Source organism: Lepus europaeus, chromosome 22 (assembly GCF_033115175.1).
Source record: "Lepus europaeus isolate LE1 chromosome 22, mLepTim1.pri, whole genome shotgun sequence".
In the NCBI taxonomy this organism is placed as follows: Eukaryota; Metazoa; Chordata; class Mammalia; order Lagomorpha; family Leporidae; genus Lepus; species Lepus europaeus.
This window is the reverse complement of record NC_084848.1, coordinates 13,300,841-13,324,017: the sequence shown is the minus strand read 5'-3', so window position 1 is coordinate 13,324,017 and position 23,177 is coordinate 13,300,841. Positions and strand designations below refer to the sequence as shown.

Genomic DNA, 23,177 nt, shown 5'->3' with positions numbered 1-23,177 from the left:
TTTTCTCCTCGAAACAGTGTGTTCTCCCTGTCTCCCTATTCGTTTATAATGAGTGTTTACTATGAGCCAGGCACTGTGCTTATCTGTTGCATGTACATTAACTCAAGATAATCCCCTGGATAACACTGGAAGGTATGTACAAACCAGAAAACTCGGGCTTTGTCAGCTTGAACAAGGTTTTAAGTATTAAGACGGTGGTCTGTTTGACTCCAAAGCAGGGGCCTGCTGTAAAAATAATAGCTACCACTTCCTACAGCTGTTCACGGTTCTCAAGTCAAAACTGTAGTTTTAAAGTTTAATTATTTGAAATGCAGAGAGAGACAGAGGGAGACCTTCAGTCATTCTCTGAGTGCCCTCAACAGCTTGGGCTGAGCCAGGCCCAAGCCAGGAGCTGGGAAGCCAATCCTGCGCTCCCACGTGGGTGGCAGACACCCAGGTACCTGAGTCACCTGTTAGTGGTCACATTAACAGGAAGCTGGATTGGAAGCAGAGCAGGAACTTCAGCCCACACCTCTGGGTATGGGACGTGTGAGTGCCTTAACCACCGAGTCAAAAGCCCACTCTTATTTTCTTCTCAATACTGGGAGTACTTGCCATTTTCACTGTTGACATTTGGATTGTGCGAAAGTGATGGTTACTAAAACTGCTGATACCTTAACTTGAACCAAAGGTAATCGCAACAGACTCGACCAGATATGTGAAGGTCACTCCCCACTCATAGTTAGAGGGAAAAAAAAACAGTTTTGCTGAAGAATGCCATTGATGAGTGATTTAAAAAAAAAAAAAAAAGCGGCCGGCCCCGCGGCTCAATAGGCTAATCCTCCGCCTTGCAGCACCAGCATACCAGGTTCTGTCCCGGTTGCCCCTCTGCCAGGCCAGCTCTCTGCTATGGCCCGGGAAGGCAGTGGAGGATGGCCCAAGTGCTTGGGCCCTGCACCCCATGGGAGACCAGGAGAAGCACCTGGCTCCTGCCATCAGATCAGCACGGTGCACCGGCTGCAGCGGCCATTGGAGGGTGAACCAATGGCAAAGGAAGACCTTTCTCTCTGTCTCTCACTGTCCACTCTGCCTGTCAAAAAAAAAAGAAAAAAGAAAAGCTTTCCTTTGATTGCATCTTGTTTAATGTTCTGAGTGAGGAACTAGAACTGCTCATAAAGCACTTCTGTGGTGTACTGAAATATGATGGAGTGCTTTTACTGAAATCTGTGCGGTTGAGTTGAGCACTAACCTACCCACTTTATTCATGGAACATTATTTTTAACTAAGAACTTAGAAATTGTGGTAGATGCCAGACATTTATGTGAAAGCAAAGCAAGAAAAAAGAACTGCTGGTCTTTGTTGCTAATGACACATTGAGCTTTCAAATGAAAATTTAATTTCTGGAAAGTTTGTGTCCACCTTTATGAGCTTGGCAGCTTCCTCGTATTTAAAGATTAATAGAGCTACTAACAAATACAACCTTTTTTTTTTTTTTTTTTTTTTTTGACAGGCAGAGTGGACAGTGAGAGAGAGACAGAGAGAAAGGTCTTCCTTTTGCCGTTGGTTCACCCTCCAATGGCCTCCGCGGTAGGCGCGCTGCGGCTGGCGTACCGCGCTGATCCGATGGCAGGAGCCAGGTGCTTCTCCTGGTCTCACATGGGGTGCAGAGCCCAAGCACTTGGGCCATCCTCGACTGCACTCCCTGGCCACAGCAGAGAGCTGGCCTGGAAGAGGGGCAACCGGGACAGAATCCAGTGCCCTGACCGGAACTAGAACCCGGTGTGCCGGCGCCTCAAGGCGGAGGATTAGCCTAGTGAGCCGCGGCACCGGCTCAAATACAACTTTTTAATATTGTATAATGAAATTTTTGTAGCTCAATGAACCAGTATTTTCCACATCTCCAACACACAATGGTCCAAACTATACAGGGATAATAGAGCCTTTAAAAGCGAGGATGGGGGCCTGTGTTGATGCTGGAGTTCTGTATGGGCACTGATTCATGTCCCAGCTGCTCCACTTTCTATCCAGCTCCCTGCTAATGGCCTGGGAAAAGCAGCAGAAGATGGTCCAGGAGTTTGGTCCTCTGCCTCACATGTGGGAGACCTGGATAAAGCTCCTGGCTTAAGCCTGGCCCACTGCTGGCCATAGCGGCCATCTGGGGAGTGAACCAGCAGATGGAAAATCTTTCTCTGTCTCTCCCTCTATTTAACTCTGACTTTTAAATAAATAAACCCTTAAAACCAGCAGAACAAAAAGCCTGTGGATGGGTTTTTATGTAGTATAAAGAGAGCATTGGTATGATTTAAAATTTCACCATACTGCTAACATTTAAGAAGTTACTTGTTGAGCTATGTTTTGTTTCATTTTAATTATCTATTTGAGAGGCAGAAACAAAGAGTTCTCATTTGCTAGTGCATTCCCCAGATGCCTAGTATTTCTGGGGCTGGGCCTAAAGCCCTGAGCCAGGACTCGATCCACATTACCCTATGAATGGCAGCAGCCCATTTGCTTGAACCTGTACATGCTGCCTTCCAGGGTCTGCGTTAGCAGGATGGAGCCAGGGAGCCAGAGGTGAGTATTGAACCCAGAGACATGTGCCTTAACCAAAGGCCAGATACCCTCCTCCACTTGTTGAGTTTTGGTGTAGTATAAGAATATCTATGTTATCTGAAAGGTTTTTTTTTTTTTTTAATTTTTGGGAGGATCTACACTTTAATTTCATGTTGGGCTTAAGCAAACTTCGTTGTAAGCCAGAGTCTTAATTATCTGACAGGTGTGTGACAGTTCTGCCCTTTGTGTATGTGAAAAGCCTATTAAAATACTTCTTTCTTTTCTAATTGCTTATCTGTGTGAGGTCAGATTTTCTTTACCATCTTCAGTTATCACAGCTGGGGACAGCATTTTGGCACAGTAGGTTAAGCTGCCACCTGTGATGTCAGCATTTTACCAGTTCAAGTCCTGGCTGCCCTGCTTCTGATCCAGCTCCCTGCTAATGTCCCCTAGGAAGGAACTGATGATGCCCAGCTACTTGGGTCCCTGCCTCCCATGTGGAAGACCTAACCATTTGGGGAGTGAACCAGTGAATGGAAGATCTCTCTGTGTCTCACTTTCTTTGTGTGTCTGCCTTTCAAATAAATAAATCTTTATTTGAAAAAAAGAACATGTCATAACAGTAAACACTGAGGCAGAAATTAGAGTCTGGCTGTCTTTTTTTTTTTTTTTTTTTTTTGACAGGCAGAGTGGACAGTGAGAGAGAGACAGAGAGAAAGGTCTTCCTTTGCCGTTGGTTCACCCTCCAATGGCCGCCGCGGTAGCGCGCTGCGGCCGGCGCACCGCGCTGATCCGATGGCAGGAGCCAGGTGCTTCTGGTCTCCCATGGGGTGCAGGGCCCAAGCACTTGGGCCATCCTCCACTGCACTCCCTGGCCACAGCAGAGAGCTGGCCTGGAAGAGGGGCAACCGGGACAGGATCGGTGCCCCGACCGGGACTAGAACCAGTGTGCCGGCGCCGCAAGGCGGAGGATTAGCCGGCCCTGGCTGTCTTTTAAACCAGATACTACAGAGTTGCTATCCTAAGCTTTCTGTTTCAGAAAATTTAGTTTCAATAAAAATGTTATTTATGTTAGTGTAATTAGGTGTGTTGTTGACGTGTGATAGGTGTATTAAAAGGATTTATTTATTTTTAAAGGCAGAGTGACAGTTCTTCCATCTGCTTGTTCCCTTCCTAAATAGCCGCAAGTAGCCAGGGGTGGGCCAGGCTGAAGTCAGGATCCAGGAACTCCATTGGAATCTCCCACGTAGGTGGTAGCCCCCAAACACTTGGGCCATCTTTCACTGCTTTGCCAGGTGCATTAGCAGGGAGCTGGATCAGAAGTGACACAGCCAGGACTTGAACTGGCTCTCAGATGGAATGCTGGCATTGCAGGTGGGTACCTTATTCCTCTGATCCATCATGCTGGCCCACTAGTTTTAATTTTGAATGTAATATTAGCAGATAGAGTTCACATAAACCAAGAGGGAGCCTGAGAGCTATAGTTTGAGAGTTACTGTTTTATGGATTGCTTACCACTTGCTGGGCATAGTTGATAAGTTATTTGTTGTAATGATTTTTGTATAATTTTAACAGATGAGAAAATAGCTCAGAGAGGATGAAGCTGAACCAAGATTTATTCATTCATTCATTCAACACTTAATGGGTGCCAGCTATGAGCCAGGAACTTGTTTTGCTTCAAAAAGAAAAACCATAGGAAACTTAGAAGTTCCCAAACTTTTAAAAATTATAGTCCATGAGGCCGGCGCTGCGGCTCAATAGGCTAATCCTCCGCCTAGCGGTGCCGGCACACCGGGTTCTAGTCCGGGTGGGGCGCTGGATTCTGTCCTGGTTGCCCCTCTTCCAGGCCAGCTCTCTGCTATGGCCCGGGAGTGCAGTGGAGGATGGCCCAAGTGCTTGGGCTCTGCACCCCGTGGGAGACCAGGAGAAGCACCTGGCTCCTGCCTTTGGATCAGCGCGATGCGCGGCGGCCATTGGAGGGTGAACCAACGGCAAAAAGGAAGACTTTTCTCTCTGTCTCTCTCTCTCTCTCTCTCACACTATCCACTCTGCCTGTCAAAAAAAAAAAAAAAAAGTTCTAGTCTATGAAAGTTCAAACATATGCTATTTGATTCAATGCAGTTCTGTTGTTGACTCTTAGGATTTAACAATAAATCACAAGCCAGGAATTTTTCTATCTGTTAAAAACCTGGTTTTCCATCTGCTGGTTCACTCCCCAGATGGTCACAACAGCTGGAGCTGTGCCGATCCGAAGCCAGGAGCCAGGAGATTCCTCTGGGTCTCCCATGCGGGTGCAGGAGCCCAAGGACTTGGGCCATCCTCCGCTATTATCCCAGGCCATAGCAGAGAGCTGGATCAGAAGAGGAGCAGCTGGGACTAGAGTCGGCGCCCATATGGGATGCTGGCGCCTCAGGCCAGGGCTTTAACCTGCTAACGCACAGCGCCGGCCCACAGTTCCCATTTGTTCCTGAACACAATGTTGGAGCGGGTGTGTGTGTGTGTGTGATAAGTTGCATTGTATCTTTTAGAAGTAAAGAAATGGGAGTCTTGAGAGGGCTACAGAAGCTGGTCAGTAGTAAATTTAAAAACCACAGAACCCACATTTTCTGGATCCTTGGTGTTCCTTTTACATTAATTTCATAATAGAAACCTGGTATGAGGCTGGTGTTGTGGCACAGAGGGTTAAGCCGCTGCCTGCAATATTGGCATCCCACATCAGAGCACTGGTTTGAATCTCAGTTGCTCCGCTTCTGATCCAGCTAATTGTTGTTGTGCCTGTAAAGGCAGCAGAAGATGGCCCAAATACTTGGATCATGTGTAAGACCTGGATGGAGTTCAGGTTTATGGCTTTGGCTTTTTGTGGCCATTTAGAGGAGTGAACGAGCAGGGAGAAGATCTCTGTCTCTTTTTACCTTTTTTTTTTTTTTTTTTTTTTAACATTTTTACTTATTAGCATTAGGGAGGTAGAGATAGAGAGGTATTCTATCTGCTGGTATACTCCCCCAGATGATCACAATGGCTGGGGCTGAGCCAATCTGTACTCTTGTGAGTACAGGGGCCCAAGGACGGGCCAGCTTACACTGCTTTCCCAGCATAGCAGAGAGCTGGGTCGGAAGAGGAGCATCCAGGTCTACAACCGGTGCCCATATGGGATACCAGTACTTCAAGCCGGGGCTTTAACCCGCTACAGCACAGCCCCGTCACTTTACCTTTCAGATAAATAAAATCTCTTTTTTTTTTTTTTTTTAAAAAGAAGCTTGGTAAGTTAGCAAATGGGTAGGAGTCACTGCTGTGCATCATTAGCGCTCCGCTGAAGTCTGTCCGGCAGTTAATGTGGCTTCTCTTTCTCTGTACTTCTTGGCCTGAAGTTTCTTAAGGGCAGAGACTGCATGTGTGCTGTGTCCCAGGAGCCTCATAGAAAGCTGATGTTTCATAACTGTTAAGTGGGTAAACAAGTTTCACTAGACTTTGATGTAAAATATTGTACATCATTTATATTTAGATTTAACTGCCTTATAATTTGTATGTGTATACACTATTGTCCTAAAGAGGGTGACTTTGTGGTCCCTTTAAGCTAGAAAGAGTCCTGGAACCCTTTAAGGTGTGAAAGCAAACCTTCAGAGTTGTGTATCTTAGAGAAGCGGGTTAGGCTAATTTCAGGTCAGCAGTCAACTTGAGAAATCTGTCAGAATCCTGGAAAAATGTATCCTGGCCACGTTAATTTCTCATTCTTTCTTCCCATTCTGTGTACTGAGGAAATAATATGAATTTCTGAAAACTTTGTTGAGAAATAATTGGCATACATTGAGATGTACATATGAAAGTCAGCAGTTGGGTATGTCTTGACATAAATGCAGCTAGGAAATCAGCACCACCCTCAAGATATCCTTCACTCCCCCACATTTCCAAAGTACTGCTTTGTTTCCCTCTCACTATTCCCTGTCCCTATACTATAACCAGGTAATCACTGGTCTCAGAGATTTATAGAAAATGTAAACATAGTGACAGTACACAATCTATATCATTGGCATTATGAGGGAGAAAGCCAGGACTGCCAAAGAGTTCCAGCTTTTTTATCTGTTGACCTTTTCTGAGTTACCAGTGTCATTGCATAGTGGATTCTGTACATTAATAAGCTACCAGGCCTACTTAGTATAATGGCTAGAGAGTGGTGGAAGCCTTTGTTTTTCCACAGAGAAAGTAAATGATTTCTTGTCCTTGTTTGTATCTTCTCACGTACTACATTCTTCCATGAAATACTCTGATTTCTCTCTTTATAAATTGGTCTTTTTTTTTAAAAAAAAGTTTATTTGAAGGGCAGAGAGTAAGAAACAGATCTTCATTTGCTGATTCATTCCCCAGGTGCCTGCAACATCTGGGCTGAAACCAGGAATATATCTGGGTCTCCCACAAGGGTGATGGACCCTATTACTTGAGCCATCACCTGCTGCCTACTAAGGTGTGCATTAGTAGGAAGCTGAAACTGCGAGTGGAGCTAGGACTTGAACCCAGTCACTTGATTTAGAATGTGGGTTTCTTAAGTGGCTGCCTAACTATTGTGCCAAATGCTTGCCCTCGTAGATAGGGCTTTGTCAACATGTTTCTGCTTTTCTTGAACTGGATTTTTTTTTTTTTTTTAATTTTCTTGAAACATCTGAGAATACTTCTGAAGTGAATTCTTCTGTGTAGGGATTAGAATTTCTGATAATGGTTTTTACTTCCTTCTTGCTGAAGTGGTTTTGGCCTTTTGGAAGGTGGCCCAGACTTTACCCTTATAATCACTGTGTAGGTTAAAACGTTACTTAGTCTTGAGGCTGCATTTTTAAAGTGATGTATGTGGAGTTTTTAGGTGGTTTTAATTTAAGTGATGTTGCTGCAAGTTTGTTATCCTGAATAATTGAAATCTGCCATTGCCAAGGATAAATGCATTCTTTTGAGAAATGAGTATCATTATGAAACAAATACATGGAAAATTAAACAAAACTCAATCTTCTTTAGGAATGTGTATATACTTTGGGGGAGCTTCTCTGGAATTAGCATTATTAAAATTGTACTTTACAAGAAAATTCACTCTCTACTTTTTTTTTTAAAGATTTATTTATTTATTTGAAAGGCAGAGTTACAGAGAGGCAGAGAGAGAGAAAAGTCTTCCATCTGCTGATTCACTCCCCAGTTAGCTGCAATGACTGGAGTTGGGCCAGTCTGGAGCCAAGAGCTTCTTCTGGGTCTCCCACACGGGTACAGGGGCCCAAAGACTTGGGCCATCTTCCACTTCCTTCCTAGGAGCAGAGAGCTAGATCGGAAGTAGAGCAACCAGGGCTTGAACTGATGCCCATAAGGGATGCTGGCACTGCAGGTGGTGGCCCCCACCCTCCACTTTTAATTCCACAATTCAGATGTCTAGTTTTGTGTCAGTTATCCCTCATTCCCATCCTTTTAGTAATTAAAATACTGTGAATGAAGAGAAAAAAGAAAAAGCCATGGACTGGAGTTGTGGTGCAGTGGGTTAAGTTGCTGCTTCTGATGCCACCATCCCATGTGGGCACCAGTTCGAGTACTGGGTACTCCACTTCTGATCTAATTCCATGTTAATGTGCCTGGGAAAGCAGTGGAGGATGGCTTAAATACCAACCCTGCCACCCACATGAGAGACCTGGCTGAAACTCTCGGGTTCTACCTGTCCCAGTCTTGCTGTTGACAGACATTTGGAGAGTAAAGCAGTAGATGAATTCTCTATTTCTCCCTCCATCTCTAACTCTGCATTTCAAATAAATAATATATATATTTTTTAAGCCAAACATGGTGGGATGTAATTCTTAGCTGAGATACTAGTTAAAGCTGAATGTATATTTTCAAGCACATTAAGTGTAGGAGAAATGTTCAGAATCTGAAAGTATTTTATTTTTCCTTTAAATAGATGAAGAACTTCCTGATTACATTATGGTGATGGTGGCCAACAAGAAAAGTCAGGACCAAATGACAGAGGACCTGTCCCTGTTTCTAGGGAACAACACAATTCGATTCACTGTGTGGTATGTTTCTGAATATGTATGCTTCAAACCAAGGTTTGGCACAACTAGGAATAGGTGTTCTGTTCGGAAAGATCTTGCCAGTCAGATTAGGTTCAGTGTGAGCCTTGGGAGCACAGCCTTTCTAGTCAGAGTGCTAAGGTTGAGTCTTGGCTTTGCATTTTGCCTTAGTTTCTCCATCTGTAAAATAGGAATAGCAAATCACTTGCTTTATAGAACTGTGAGAATTGAGTGATCTTATATAGGTAAAGTGCTGTAAATATGGCTAGCACATAGGAGTCCTTAGTATGTGTCAGTTGTACTTAGTAGGTTTCTTTTGTAAACTTCTACATTTTATTCCTTTCCGTCTTCAAACCTAGTTACAGATGTTGTTTGGACAGGATTGGCTTCTTGTATTGCTTTTTCCAATGAGTTGTTACTCAAGGGGCAAGTTTTTTTGTTTTAAATTTTTTTTAGCTTTTTTCATTTTTCTTTATTTGATGAAAATCTCAATCATCTTTAAAGTTAGAATTTTTAAATAGGCAATTGTGTTTTCTTTTCTTTTTTTTTTTAAACTAATTTGGAAGGCATGGAGACAAAGAGAGCTTCCATTAGGTGTTAATCCTCAAATGCTTTCAATAGCCTTGACTGGTCCAGGTCAAACCCTAGAACCAAGAACTCAGTCCAGGTCTTTGATGTGGGTGTCAGGAACCCAAACACTGAGCCATCACTGCCGCCTCTGAGTCTGAATTAGCAGGAAGATGGAATGCAGGCACCAATAACTGCGCAGTTAAATGTCCACCCTGGCAGCTGGATTTTCAAGTATAACTGTCTCACTTGTGAATGTCCCTTTTAAAGCCACAAATGCCTTGAGTTGAAAATATTGACCCAAACCATTCACTTTAAGAAGGCCAAGTCCTAGTACCAGGTTTGAGGTACTAGGTCTTTACTAGGTGTATATTCGAGTTTATGTTGCACAGTTTTGAAGGTAGAATGCAGTGGTCCTTAGATGTTGTTATACACTGCTTCTCTTTGGATGACCTAACCTGCTTGTTACCATTTGTTCAGACAATAGTTCCCACCCTCCTACCTCTTCCACACACTAATGAGCAGGTGTTGTGATATAGCAGATTAAGTGGCCCATATGCCGAACTGAGTGCCTGGAATCAAGTCCTATCTCTATTTCCAATCCAGCTTCCTGCTAATGTGCCTGGGAGGCAGCAGATGTTCACCCAAGTGCTTGGGTTCCTGCTAACCACATGAGAGTGATGAAGTTTTTATATCTTGGGTTTGGGCTGATCAAACCCTGACAGTTGTAGGCATTTGGGGGTGAACCAGTGGGTGATAGATCATTCTTCCTGTCTCTTTCAAATCTTATTTAAAAGTTAGTAATCACTGATTTGGGTTGGGAAAATTACCATTACTGTGAAGTTTTTTTTTTTTTTTTTTCATTTAAGCTGCAGTCTTTGTTTAGTTTCATGCATATTTTTTGTGACCCAACCTTTGGCTCAACCATCGGCTTACTTTGGATTTGAGTCCAGCTAATCTAAGATGGAATACTGATGTAGTAGTATTTAGATAACGTGATAGCATGCTTTAGACACATTTCTTAAATAATCAGAACACTAACCAAATTTGAATTTAAAATTGGAATAATTTAACTTTGTCAGCTTGCCATAAAATTGTTCTTTAACATTCACTAGTGTGCAAGGGATACTGTCTCTGATTTGGCACTTTAATTTGCTAAATATAAATTCATACGTTTTCTGTTGGCAAAAATTTTGTGGTCAGTTGATATCCTTGCCCTTTTTTTTTGCAGAGGCCAGATGTTGAAAATTGTGAAGGGAAAAAAAATAATAGTTTTTCTACAGTATGCATATATAGGCTTTTAAAAATATGAAACAAGTTAATTTTAGTACCATTTATCAATATTTTATCAAATTTAGAGTGGCAGCTGAAATAAACATCTTAACGGAGGCTTTATTTTTGTTTTTATTTCTTTTTAGGCTTCATGGTGTATTAGATAAACTTCGTTCTGTTACAACTGGTAAGATTGTGTTTTTTGGGGAATTCCTGATAGCAATTGTGCATGATTCTCTTCCCAAGGTTACTTATACTGCTTTGGGAAAAAAAAATAACTTTGAAAACAGTGGTTCATTTGAGCTTCTTTAGGAAGCAGATATTTTTATGAATTTAAGAGCAGCAAATAGAATTCAGAGATGATATAAGTGGGGAGTTGTGCAATCCTAAAGAAATGATTCTAGATGTGTGCAGAGATGTAGCCTCAAGGATGTTTCAGATTTTATGTTTGAAAGTTACTTTTTAATAGGTTGAATAAATCATGTAGGGAATAATATTCAGTGAAAAATAATGTTGAAGAATAGCATGAACACATACACACTATGTATATATGGTCTTAGGTTTCCAAAAATGTGTGTACTTTTTCTTCAAAAAATCATCTCATCATCTTTGAGGTATTATATTTTTACAATAAACATGTAAAGCTTTGGAGCTCGTAATGCGGGAAGAAAAGCTCTTTAAAGTAATAAAAATAAAAATACCATGTGTTTTTTCTTTCTAGAACCTTCTAGTCTAAAGTCTTCTGATACCAATATCTTTGATAGTAATGTGCCTTCAACCAAGAGCAGTTTCAGTCGGGGAGATGAGAGAAGGCATGAAGCTGCTGTGCCACCTCTTGCTGTTTCCAGCAGTAGACCTGAAAAAAGAGATTCCAGAGTTTGTACAAGTTCACAGGAGCAGAAAACTACCGTTAGGTAAGCGTGTTACATCAGCCTGTGGTGAGCAGACAGCTATGAGTGTGATGTTTACATTAGTTTTTATATGTTTGTTGCTGTTTTCTTAGCAAGCTTTACAGTGAAGTGGTTCTGAGCAATTTTTTGAATAAAAGATAAGACCTCAGTATGTATCTTGTATCTCAAATGTGGGAAATCAACGTTTAAAGTAAGAATAATTTCAGAGTAGTTTTGGATTGAATATATAAAGGAAGAATTGACTTTTTCATTGAAAATTTTAAAGTGAAGATTGAAGATTTGGATGTAGGTATTGTAATTTGTAGTTATGTTTTATTTTATGTTATTTTTAAATAGGCAGACTTACGATGATGGAGCTGCAACCCGACTGATGTCAACAGTGAAACCTCTGAGGGAGCCAGCTCCCTCTGAAGATGTGATTGATATTAAGCCAGAACCAGATGATCTCATTGATGAAGACCTCAATTTTGTGCAGGAGAATCCCTTATCTCAGAAAAAACCAACAGTGACACTTACATATGGTTCTTCTCGTCCTTCAATTGAAATTTACCGACCACCTGCAAGTCGAAGTTCAGATAGTGGTGCTCATTTAAACAGGTTGCAATTTCAGCAGCAGCCGAACAGTGGTCATGCTAGCAAGCAACTTGATGTACAGAACAGCCGGGTGTATGAAACAGGACGTTTGTGTGAGCCAGAAGTACTCTCCAGCTTAGAAGAGACTTACAGTCCTTTCTTCAGAAATAGTTCGGAAAAAATGGGTATTGAGGTTTGTATATATTAAATTCTGGCTTGCTAGGCTGAAAATAGGCAGTTTTTGATACTAAATAGTATGTAAAATAACTAAGCATGTATTATAAGTTTAAACTGATCTCCTTGTTAACACCAGAGTTTCTTCTTCAAAGCTGACTTTTGGGGATTGATTCTTTGCTTTTTCTTTTTTCCTAAGATTTTATTGTTAGGGGCTGGTGCTGTGGTGTACCAGGTAAAGCCGCCACCTGCATTGCTGGCATCCCATAAGGGCGCTGATTTGAGTCCTGGCTGCTGCACTTCTGATCCAGCTCCCTGCTGATGCACCTGGGAAAGCATCGAAAAGTGGCCTAAGTCTTGGGTGCCTATACCCGCATGGGAGTTCCTGAAGAAGCTCCTGGCTCAGACCTAACCTTGTGGCCATCTGGGGAATGAGCCAGTGGATCTCTCTCTTTCACTACCTCTACCTCTCTCTAACTCATTTTCAAATAAATAAATATTTAAGAAAAAAAATTTCATTTTTATTTGAAAGGCAGATTACAAAGAGAGGAGCGTCACAGATTTCATCTGCTGGTTCACTCTTTAAATGGCTGCAACAGCCAGGGTTGTGCCGGGCTGAAGAGAGGAGCTTGGAACTCCATCTGGGTCTTCATGGGGAACAGAGGCCTAAGAATTTGGGGCATCTTCTGCTGCTTTTTCTAGGTGCATTATTAGCAGGAAGCTGGAACAGAAGTGGAGCAGCCAGGATTGAACCAGCAACCATACAGGATGCTGGTTTTGCAGGCAGCAACTTAAGGTGTGCCACAATGCCAGTCCCTCTTTATTTAGTATTTGAAAGAGTGACAGGACAGACCTGTACCACAACAACTACCTCCCTGGAGATATTTCATATCACATCTGTAGACCTTTTTTAATCTTTTTAATATATGCCATGGAGTATTTATTTATTTAAGAGGTAGAGCTACAGACAGAGGGAGAGACAGACAGGTCTTCTGGGGCTGACGCTGTGGCATAGCAGCAGGTAAAGCTACATCCTGCAGTGCCAGCATCCCATATGGGCACTGGTTCAAGTCCTGGCTGCTCCACTTCAGATCCAGCTCTCTACTATGGCCTGAGAAAGCGGTAGAAGATGGCCCAAGTCCTTGGGCACCTGCACCTACATGGGAGACCTGGAAAAAGCTCCTGGCTCCTGGCTTTGAATCGGCCCAGCTCCAACCATTATGGCCAGTTGAGGAGTGAACCAGTGGATGGAAGACCCCTCCCTCCCTCTTTCCCTTTCTTTTTCCCTCTCTCTCTAACTTTGCGTAATTCTTTCAAATAAATAAATAAACCTTTAACCCCTCCCCCCCCCTCAAAAAAAGGTCTTCCATCTTCTGGTTCACTCTTGAAATGACCACAACAGCCACAGCCACAGGCTGATTTGGAACCAGGAGCTTCTTCGGGTCTCATGCAGGTGCAGGGGCACTAGCACTGAGGCCATCTTTCACTCCTTTCCTAGGCCGTAGGCAAAGAGCTGAATGGGAGGAGGAGCAGCTGGGACATGAACCAGTGCCCATATAGGATGCTGGTAATGCACCCGCAGTCTTAGCCTACTATGCCACAGCACTGCCCTGATACCCTTTTCAAGTTTTTGGCATTTGATAGAGCTTTACTTTTTCTTAACAATTTTTAGTTCGTTTTGGATTGTTCATGATGGTTACTAGTAGGCAATCAAGTAACTTCATTTTGTTAGTTTCCTCAACAGTGCTCTATGTAGCTGTTTATAAAATGAATTTGTAAAGCTCTAATTTCTGTTTTAGCTGAAGGTTGGTTATTAAGGATAATGTCTATGTTTTCATAAGAAACACATACCCAGTGACTTTTTCATAAGGTTGGAAGAACCATTTTGTGGTAGAACTTTATTTTTCAAGACTAGGTAAACAAATTTCTGATTGCAGGATGAAAACTTTCGGAAGAGAAAGTTGCCTGTGGTAAGTTCAGTTGTTAAAGTAAAAAAGTTCAATCTTGATGGAGAAGAGGAGGAAGAAGATGATGACTATGGCTCCCGGACAGGAAGCGTCTCCAGCAGTGTATCAGTGCCTGCAAAGCCTGAGAGGAGGTACCAGACCCTGCTGTATATTAATCTCTGACTGCCTGATGGAAGCTTCTGGGTTTATTGAATAGGATAATCATGAACATAAAAATTTAATGTAATAACTTGTGAAACTTTGCTAGTGGCTTTTGAGAAACACTTTACATCAATTAATAGCACATTAATGAGAGAAATTGCTTAACTTTGGAGAGGATTGCAGAAAATATTAAAAGCTATTATGATGGGGGAGAAAGAAACAATTTATATTTATTATTTTAGGAAGTTACAAGGTCCAGTCTGGTTAGCATTTTCTGAAAACTACAGCTAGCCTGTTGAAAATGTAGAGAAGGCTGTAGTAAAAGCAAAATACCTTTCTTAACTCTTTCAGACCTTCTCTTCCACCTTCTAAACAAGCTAACAAGAATCTAATTTTGAAGGCCATATCTGAAGCTCAAGAATCTGTAACAAAAACAACTAACTATTCAGCAGGTAATTTAAGTGTATTATGTTTACACTAGATAAGAGTTCTGTAACTCTTGAGGAAGCTTAAAATACTTACTAAATTGAGAGAGAATAAAAGTGCCTGTCAGATGTCAAGACCAAGGTTAGGTTCTTCTATAGAGGAAACGGTTTTAAAATGAGATTTGACCAGTTTGAGAAACTGTTGGTGGAGGTTAGCTCTTTGAGCACTGTGGAATGCAGTTTAAATAGAAACATGATGTATAAAAGGGAGCAAAATTGAATAATAATAAGTAGTTGGAGAATTTGTTTAAAACTAGTATATAAGTAGTTGGGTTTCTTTTCTTATAAATTAGAACCTAAAAATATAATGTAGGGCAGAGAATTGACTCATTTGGGATTTTCCTGCTCTGGTCCTAGTGGAAAACATGAATGAGTGAATATAAAGATACCACATATTTTTAAAACAAAAGAGATGAGTCACAAACTGATCTTACAAAAAGCTCACTCAGAAATGTAAACTAAATGTGGGTACTGTTTTGTGTTTTCATTAAAGTCTGCATTCTGTATCCCAACTACTGTAACCAGTGCAAACAACTTTAAAATGTTGATGGTAATTACCCACTCATTTTTTAAACTTTTTAATCTTTGCTTTAGATTTGGTAAGTGTTCTCACAGCACTGTTCTGGTTGTCCATTCTCTTGTGTGTCTTTTTGTGATACTGTTCCTAAACTGTAATCTGTTAGTCAACAGGTTTTGATTCTGTGAGTCATCTGTCCACTTGATTCTGCTTTCCTCATCCCTAAATTAACCTTGAACATAAAACTAAGCAGGTTTGGCATATAGGAAAAATAAGGATTATCAGGTGAAGCCAACACTGGACCTAGTAATGTATTATTTACATTTTCTCTCTCTCTCTCTCTCTTTTTTTTTTAAAGATTTATTTATTTGAAAGGCAGAGAGAGAGAGAGAAGGAAAGGAAGAGAGAGAGAGGTCTTCTGTCTGCTGGTTCACTCTCCCCAGTTGGCCACAACAGCTGGAGCTGTGCCAATCCAGAGCCAGGAGCTTCTTCCAGGTCTCCCACATGAGTGCAGGGGCGCAAGGACTTGGGCCATCTTCTGCTGCTTTCCCAGGCAATAGCAGAGAGCTGGATCGGAAGTGGAGCATCCAGGTCTCAAACCAGCGCCCATTTGGGTTGTGGGCACTGGAGGCAGTGGCTTTACCTGCTACACCATGGCGCCGGCCCCTTGTATACATTCTCTTTTCTGGTCAGCAATATTAATTCTTCAGAATGATGAGGAATGTAGTGAGTTTTCATGACCTTGAAATATCCCACCATTAAAATAGTTGGTGATCCCCAAGTTTTAAGAAATAGAAAATGAAAAATGTGTTGAAATTTTTTCTTCACCTAGGTTATCTAAAATATATTTTAAAAATTGGTAAAAGATCCTAAGCTGCATTTAGTTTAAAAATGAATACAAATTTTTCTGTATTGCATTCATGGCATTTGGCTTAAAATGCATACATAATGTTTGCACAACTTTGGGTCAGAAATGCTGGCAGAGAAAATGAGGTGATGTCTGTGCAGTAATTTGAGACTCTCTCGTTCTGGCCAGAGAGGGTATTGATGTTTAATATGTCATGTTTGCTGTTGTGTTTTCATGTATTTCTGCATTTTTTTTTTTTTTTGCTTTTATATAAAAGTACCACAAAAACAGACACTTCCAGTTGCTCCCAGAACGCGAACCTCTCAAGAAGAATTGCTACCAGAAGTGGTTCAAGGGCAAAGCAGGATCCCCAGAATAAGTCCCCCCGTGAAAGAAGAGGAAACAAAAGGAGATAATATAGAAAAAAGTCAAGGTAATCATTTATATTTCATTCTCTATTATACTTTCTTTGTGACACATAAAGTATTTTCCAGTAGGTATTAAGAATTTTTTTTTAACCTGTGGAAGAAAATTGATTGTTAAATCCACAAACAAAATGAGAATGGACCATGAGGAAGGTTCATATATATACTTTTAAGAAAATTTCTTAAAAATTATATTTATGGAAATTTTCATTATTCTCAGAGTGGAAAGACAAGTACAGCGAAATCTCTTGAACACAGTCATCCAGCTTTAGTAATTAACAAGAATTTCACTGGTCTTTAGAAAACTTCCTCCTTAAGACACACATTTCTGTACTCTTCCTTTTCCCCCGTTTGTTGATCCTACCTAATCTTGAACTTGAAATCTTAATTATCTTTAAATCTCCCTTCTTAGCATCCCTTCCCTTTTTCCTGCTACATCTCTTTGAATGGCCTTACTTTTCCCCTTGTGTATAACATCATGAAGCAGCTAGCTTCCAGCTGACGTTTTGACATCTTCTCTTAACTCCACAGCATCCACTGTAACTTGCGACGTGCGACTCTCATGGTGTGACTCCTCTGTGAGATCATGACCCTTTCATCTTTGTTATCCAGGACTATTGCCAGGATTTTGTTTCTGTTGTTTGGCCCATGAGCCTGCACAGCCCTTTACTACTGTTTATCTTCTGTATTTGTATTTATCTTCTATATTTCCTACCAGGAAGACTCTGCTTTCCTGAGATTCTTTTCTGCTAAGAACTGAATTTTAAAAAATCTGTATGCTTATCATGTGATTTCTTACTTTACACTTTTTTCTAACCTTGGAATACATTTTTAATTCCTTCTCAAATGTGTCCTTCAAAGTGTTAAGGTTTCAAAATGTATTATGCACTTTTTTTTGACACAATTTTTTGTCTATCATGCAGCATTGTATGCTTAGTCCTGTAAATGATGGACATGAGCACAAGAAAACCCCAAAACAGTCAGTTAGTAGATACTAAATGTAAAGTGTGAATTGCGCCAACTGAAATCTGGGAGGGACTTTGCCCAGTGCTGTAGGAGGTGAGGCCAAAGGTTTAAATGGGATATGCCAGTGTGTTCCCTGTAAATTGTACTTTTTGTTGTACCAGAGTTCCCTTCAGAGACAAACCCTATCTCAAAGGAACTTTCTTGAAGTAGAATCAAATGGAACAGGAACAGAAACAATAGAGATAAGGAAACAATATCATATAAAAGTAGGGGAGGAAAATGGAACTAGGACATCTCAAAGCAAGATTGTGGGTTTTTTTTTTGTTTGTTTTGTTTTGTTTTTTGACAGGCAGAGTGGACAGTGAGAGAGAGAGACAGAGAGAAAGGTCTTCCTTTGCCGTTGGTTCACCCTCCAATGGCTGCCGCGGCCGGCACACCGCGCTGATCCCAAGGCAGGAGCCAGGTGCTTCTCCTGGTCTCCCATGGGGTGCAGGGCCCAAGCACTTGGGCTATCCTCCACTGCACTCCCGGGCCATAGCAGAGAGGAAGAGGGGCAACTGGGACAGAATCCGGCACCCCGACCGGGACTAGAATCTGGTGTGCCGGCGCTGCAAGGCGGAGGATTAGCCTGTTGAGCCACGGCGCCAGCCTAAGATTGTGTATTTTTTAAATGTCACAAAAGCAACTGAAGATCTCAGAAATTAAAAGAGCTATTTACATTACATCTTCTTTTTTTTTTTTTTTTTTTTGAATAGGCAGAGTGGATAGTGAGAGAGACAGAGAGAAAGGTCTTCCTTTGCCATTGGTTCACCCTCCTATGGCTGCTGCGGCCGGCTCATCGCGCTGATCCAAAGCCAGGAGCCAGGTGCTTCCCCTGGTCTCCCATGCAGGTGCAGGGCCCAAGCACTTGGGCCATCCTCCACTGCCTTCCCGGGCCATAGCAGAGAGCTGGCCTGGAAGAGGGGCAACCGGGATAGAATCCGGCGCCCCAGCCGGGACTAGATCCCGGTGTGCCGGCGCCACAAGACGGAGGATTAGCCTGTTAAGCCACGGCGCCGGCCTTACATTACATCTTCTAAAATGAACAACAAAAAAGTATTCAGGTCAAGTCTTAGACCAGGTTAAAAAATGAAAAGAGCATAAAATAGCATTATTTCAGGAAAGGTAGGCTAGAAAGATGTAAGAAAAGATCATTTCAAAGTAATCTAGAAAACATTAAATATATATATATATATATATATGACATGAAAAACAAAATAGAATAATTTTGAAATTATGTATGGAAAATTACATGTATAATTTAGAAATGAAGAGTAGAGGGCCACTTGCAGTACCAGCTGTTCCACTTCTGATCCAGCTTCCTGCTAACATTCCTGGTAAAGCAGTGGGAAATGATCTGAGTGCCTAGTTTGGCCTGGCCCAGCCCTGGCCATTTGAGGAGTAAACCAGCAGATGGAAGGTATCTCTCTTTTCCCCACTCCTTTTCCTTCCCCACTCTAACTTTATCTTTGAAGTAAATAAATGCATCTTTAGGGAAAAAAATAAATAAAGACTAAGCTAGAAAGAACTCTTTAAGGATTAGGAATTGAGGATAAAGGGTCCAGAATTGTAGTGCAGAGGATTAAGCTGCCATTCATGACTCTGGCTCTTAGATTTCCTTCCATAATTTTTTTTAAAAGATTTTATTTATTTATTTGAAAGTCAGATTTACACACAGAGAGAAGAGAGTCAGAGAGAGAGAGAGAGAGAGAGATAGATAAATAGATATCTTTATCTGCTGGTTTACTCCCCAATTGGCCACGATGGCTGGAGCTGCACCGATCTGAAGGCAGGAGCCAGGAGCCTCTTCTGGGACCCCCAAGCGGGTGCAGGGGCCTAAAGACTTGGACCATTTAAAGTGTCAGTTTCTCTTGATGTACTGCTTTTATTGAATATCATGAGGGTTTTTTGTTTGCTTTGTTTTTAATTTAAAAGAGGGAGAGTCAGGGCTGGTGTGGTGCTGTGGTGTAGCAGGTAAAGCCGCTGCCTGCAGTGCCAGCATCCCATATGGGCGCCGTGTCGAGTCCTAGCTGCTCCATTTCCAACCCAGCTCTCTGCTATGGCCTGGGAAAGCAGTAGAAGATGGCCCAAGCCCTCGGGCCCCTGCATCCACGTGGGAGACCTGGAAGAATCTCCTAGCTCCTGGCTTCGGATAGGCACAGCTCTGGCCTTTGTGGCCAATTGGGGAGTGAACCAGTAGGTGGAACACCTCTCTCTCTCTGCCTCTGCCTCCTTCTCTCTCTGTGTAACTCTGACTTTCAAATAAGTAAATCTTTAAAAAAAAAAAAAAAAAGAGTCTGGTTCACTCCGCAAACATATCCAACAACTGGGCTGAGCTAGGCCAAGGCTGGGAGCTGAGAATGGAATCCAGGTCTCTCATGGTGGGTAGCAAGAACCCAAACACTTGAGGCAACTTCTGTTGCCCCACAGGTATGCTTTTGCAGGAAATGAATCAGTGTAAATGGGATTCAAACCCAGGCACTCTGGTACTGGATACAGGTGTCCATCTATGACAAATCCAAGTGTCTTAATTTAAACATAAATTGAACACCATTTGTATGTTTTACCCAGGGGAGTGTTTATTCAGATTTATTTACATTATCATTTTAGTCATTGTCATGAGTGTTATTTGAATGTCATAGTTTCCAATATTTTGAATTATTTTTGAAGTATATTCTTTGGAACAAAAAACTGTTGGTGGTAAATTTCCCATTAGTCTGTTTACCTGTGACTGTTTCTAATTTCTCATTTTTGTGTAGTAGCTTTGCTGGATGTCCAAAAGTAGTTTAAGTTACTTGCTCTCAACACCTTATATATATTGCCCCATTGTCTTCTGGATTCCGTTTTACTGAGTGGACCTCTGTCATTCTAATTGTCCATCATTCCTTTGTAGGTAATCTGTTCCTTTTCTCTGGCTGCTCTCAAGATCTTGTCTTTGACTTTGGTGTTTTGCAATTTTACCATCATGTGTCTAGGCATGGATTTCCTTTTATTTTTCTCTTTTTGAACGGAAAAAACACATTTAAAAAGTATTTTCATGTTATGAAATACATGCTCGGCAGAGAAAATTTGGAAAAACAAAATCAGTGCAATATCTACTGATAGCTTAGAAAGTAACCAAATAGTTTAGAAGGTAAAAAGCAGCATTCCTTGCTTTGTTCTTTTCCACACTAGTTCCTTTCCCCAGAAGCTACCATTTTTACTGCTGTTTATGACTTTCTTTAATTTTTCCATTTCTGTAATACTATACAGTTTTCTCTTTTGCAAACTAGAGATGATAGCTTGTGATTCATGCTGTTGTTAGGCTCTAATGTATGTATTCATTAAAAATTGATTTGAGGGGCTGGTGCTGTGGCACAGTGGGTGAAGCTGCCTCTTGCAGTGCTGGCATCCTGTATGGGTGCCAGTTTGAATCCTGGCTGCTCCAGTTCCAATCCAGTTCTCTGCTATGGCCAGGGAAAGCAGTGGAAGATTGCCCAAGACCTTGGGTCCCTCCTTGCAACCTCGTGGGAGACCCAGAACAAGCTCCTGGCTTTGGATTGGCCCAGCTCCAGCTGTTGCAGCCATTAGGGAAGTGAACCAGCGGATGGAAGACACCCACCTTCCTCTCTCCCCTCCTCTCTCCCTCCCTCCTTCCCCTCTCCCTCTCTCCCTCTCTCCCCCTCCCTCCGTCCCCCCCTTCCTCTCTTCCTCTCCCTCCCTCCCTCTTCCTCCCTTCCTCTCTCTCCTTCTCTCCCTCTCTCCCCTCTCTCCCTCTCCCTCCCTCCCTCTCTGAAACTGCCTTTTGAAAAAATAAGTCTTAAAAAAAATTATTTGAAAGGCAGAATTACAGAGAGACAGAATGACGAAGAGGCCTTCTGTCCCCGGTTAATTCTCCAGATAGCTGCAACAGTCAGGGCTGGGCCAGGTCAAAGCTAGGAGCTAGGCACTTCATCCAGGTTTCCCCATGGGTGGCAGGGACCCAACTACTTGAGCTATGTTCCACTGCTTTTCCCAGGCCATTAATAGGGAGCTGGATTGGAAATAAAACAATGAGGACACGAATCAGTGTCCATAAGGGATGCTGATGTCACAGGTGGCAGCCCTGCCTGCTACACCATAGTGTTAGCCCTCAGGTTCTGATGCATTTATGTGTTTCCATACCTCCAAGCTCATTTAGTAAAATGACTGTTTTTAGTCCCATTTATTGATTACTTATATGATTTTAAGTGATACATGTAAATAATTTTTACCTGATTAGCTATATTTCAGTACATTTTGACTCTCAGGTTTCAGAATATTTTGATTTCCAAAAGATGGGGACAGTTACATCCTCCTTCAGTTCTTACATTTCCTTCTTCACCTGCTAAATTCTATCCTTTATACTTTTGATTTTGTCAAAGTTGAATGAATATACAGTTTTCTAGTTAAGGCCACCATGATTTTGTAGGCTTATTCTGAAAATTGAGAACCTGAAAGCATTTATATTATTAAGATTATATAAATCTTATTCATTATAAAGCCAAATTTACATTTTATTTCTTATAAAGCTTTTTGGACAGGGATTCCCTAGATTGTTTTTAAAAGTCTTTTTCTTACACAGTTTTCCCCATTTTTCCATTCTTGTGTTGCGTATCTTTATTAAAGCCTAACAGTCTAGTTTTTTTGTTTTTTTTTTTTTAAAGATTTGAAAGGCTGAATTAGAGGAGAGAGATATATAGAGAGATTTTCCATTTGTTGGCTCATTCCCCAAATGGCCGAAATGGCTGGAGCTGGGCCAGTTGGAGCTGGATCAAAAGTGAAGTAGCTAGGACTCTAACCGGCTTCTATATGGGATGCTAGTGTGGTGGTTTTACCCACTTCCCAACAGCTCTGGCCCCCAGTTTAGCATTCTTGCTATTGAATCTTTAGGTTCCTATTTGCTCAGGTGCCTCCCCTTGGAGCCTCTCCTCTCTCTTGCTTTGTGGGCCTGCTTCAGGGCTGTGCTCCCAGGACTACTTCCTCTTCCTGAATTTCCTGTACAATTCTCTGTGTCCCAGTGCATTCCTCCATTTTGTAATCAGATTCAACATTAAGAAAGTTCTTTTTGAAAGGCAGAAAAATATCTTCCATCTGCTGGTTAAGTCAAATGCCCACCACAGCCTGTGCTGGGGTATGCTAAAGCTAAGACCCTAGAACTCCATCTGCATTTCCTATGTGGGTGGCAGGGGGGGTCACATACTTGAGCCATCATCTGCTGCTTCTCGGGATGATCATAGCAGGAAGTTAGATTGGAAGAGGAGTAGCTGGGATTTGAATGAGGCACTCCAGCAGACATCCCTAGCAATGACCTAAGCAGCTGTGCTGCATGTCTTTTCCAAAAATCTATTTAAGAAAATATACAAATATACAAGGTAGCTTTTCAAAATACTTGGAAATCTAACCCATCCTTTACTTGATTGATACTTTGGCTAGGTATAGAATTCTAAGTTGAAGTCTCTTTCCTTAAAACTTAAAAGGCATGGTTTCATTATTTTGAGGCTGCCAGTATTCATGCTGAAGAGTTGGTTGCCCATTTAATTTTATTTAAAACGTTTTTTTTTTTTTCTTTTTGAAATTTAAAACATTTTCTCTGTGTTCTTAGTGTCTGAAATTTCACTGTGATATGCCTAGATGTAGTCACTTTTGGGCTGGATACTTTGTGTACACTTTTGAAAATGCATGCCCTTGGGGCTGGCATTGTAGCTTAGCTGGTAAAGCTGCCCCCTGCAGTGCTG

The 23,177-nt window shown here is 41.7% G+C and overlaps 1 protein-coding gene across 9 annotated transcripts in view; it reads left to right on the top strand.

The window, feature by feature from the left end:
• Window positions 1-23,177, top strand: part of ZC3H14 (zinc finger CCCH-type containing 14) — a 50,011-nt gene that overhangs the window by 853 nt on the left and 25,981 nt on the right. For 8 of the 9 annotated variants that reach the window (XM_062181707.1, XM_062181706.1, XM_062181712.1 and 5 more), the window contains exons 3-9: window positions 8,447-8,561; window positions 10,544-10,584; window positions 11,119-11,311; window positions 11,645-12,074; window positions 13,993-14,153; window positions 14,515-14,615; window positions 16,290-16,445. In XM_062181707.1, coding sequence (XP_062037691.1) covers window positions 8,447-8,561; window positions 10,544-10,584; window positions 11,119-11,311; window positions 11,645-12,074; window positions 13,993-14,153; window positions 14,515-14,615; window positions 16,290-16,445 — 1,197 coding nt within the window. Of the gene's footprint in view, window positions 1-17; window positions 133-8,446; window positions 8,562-10,543; window positions 10,585-11,118; window positions 11,312-11,644; window positions 12,075-13,992; window positions 14,154-14,514; window positions 14,616-16,289; window positions 16,446-23,177 lie in introns of those variants that run through there. The other variant, XM_062181708.1, reaches the window with a different exon arrangement.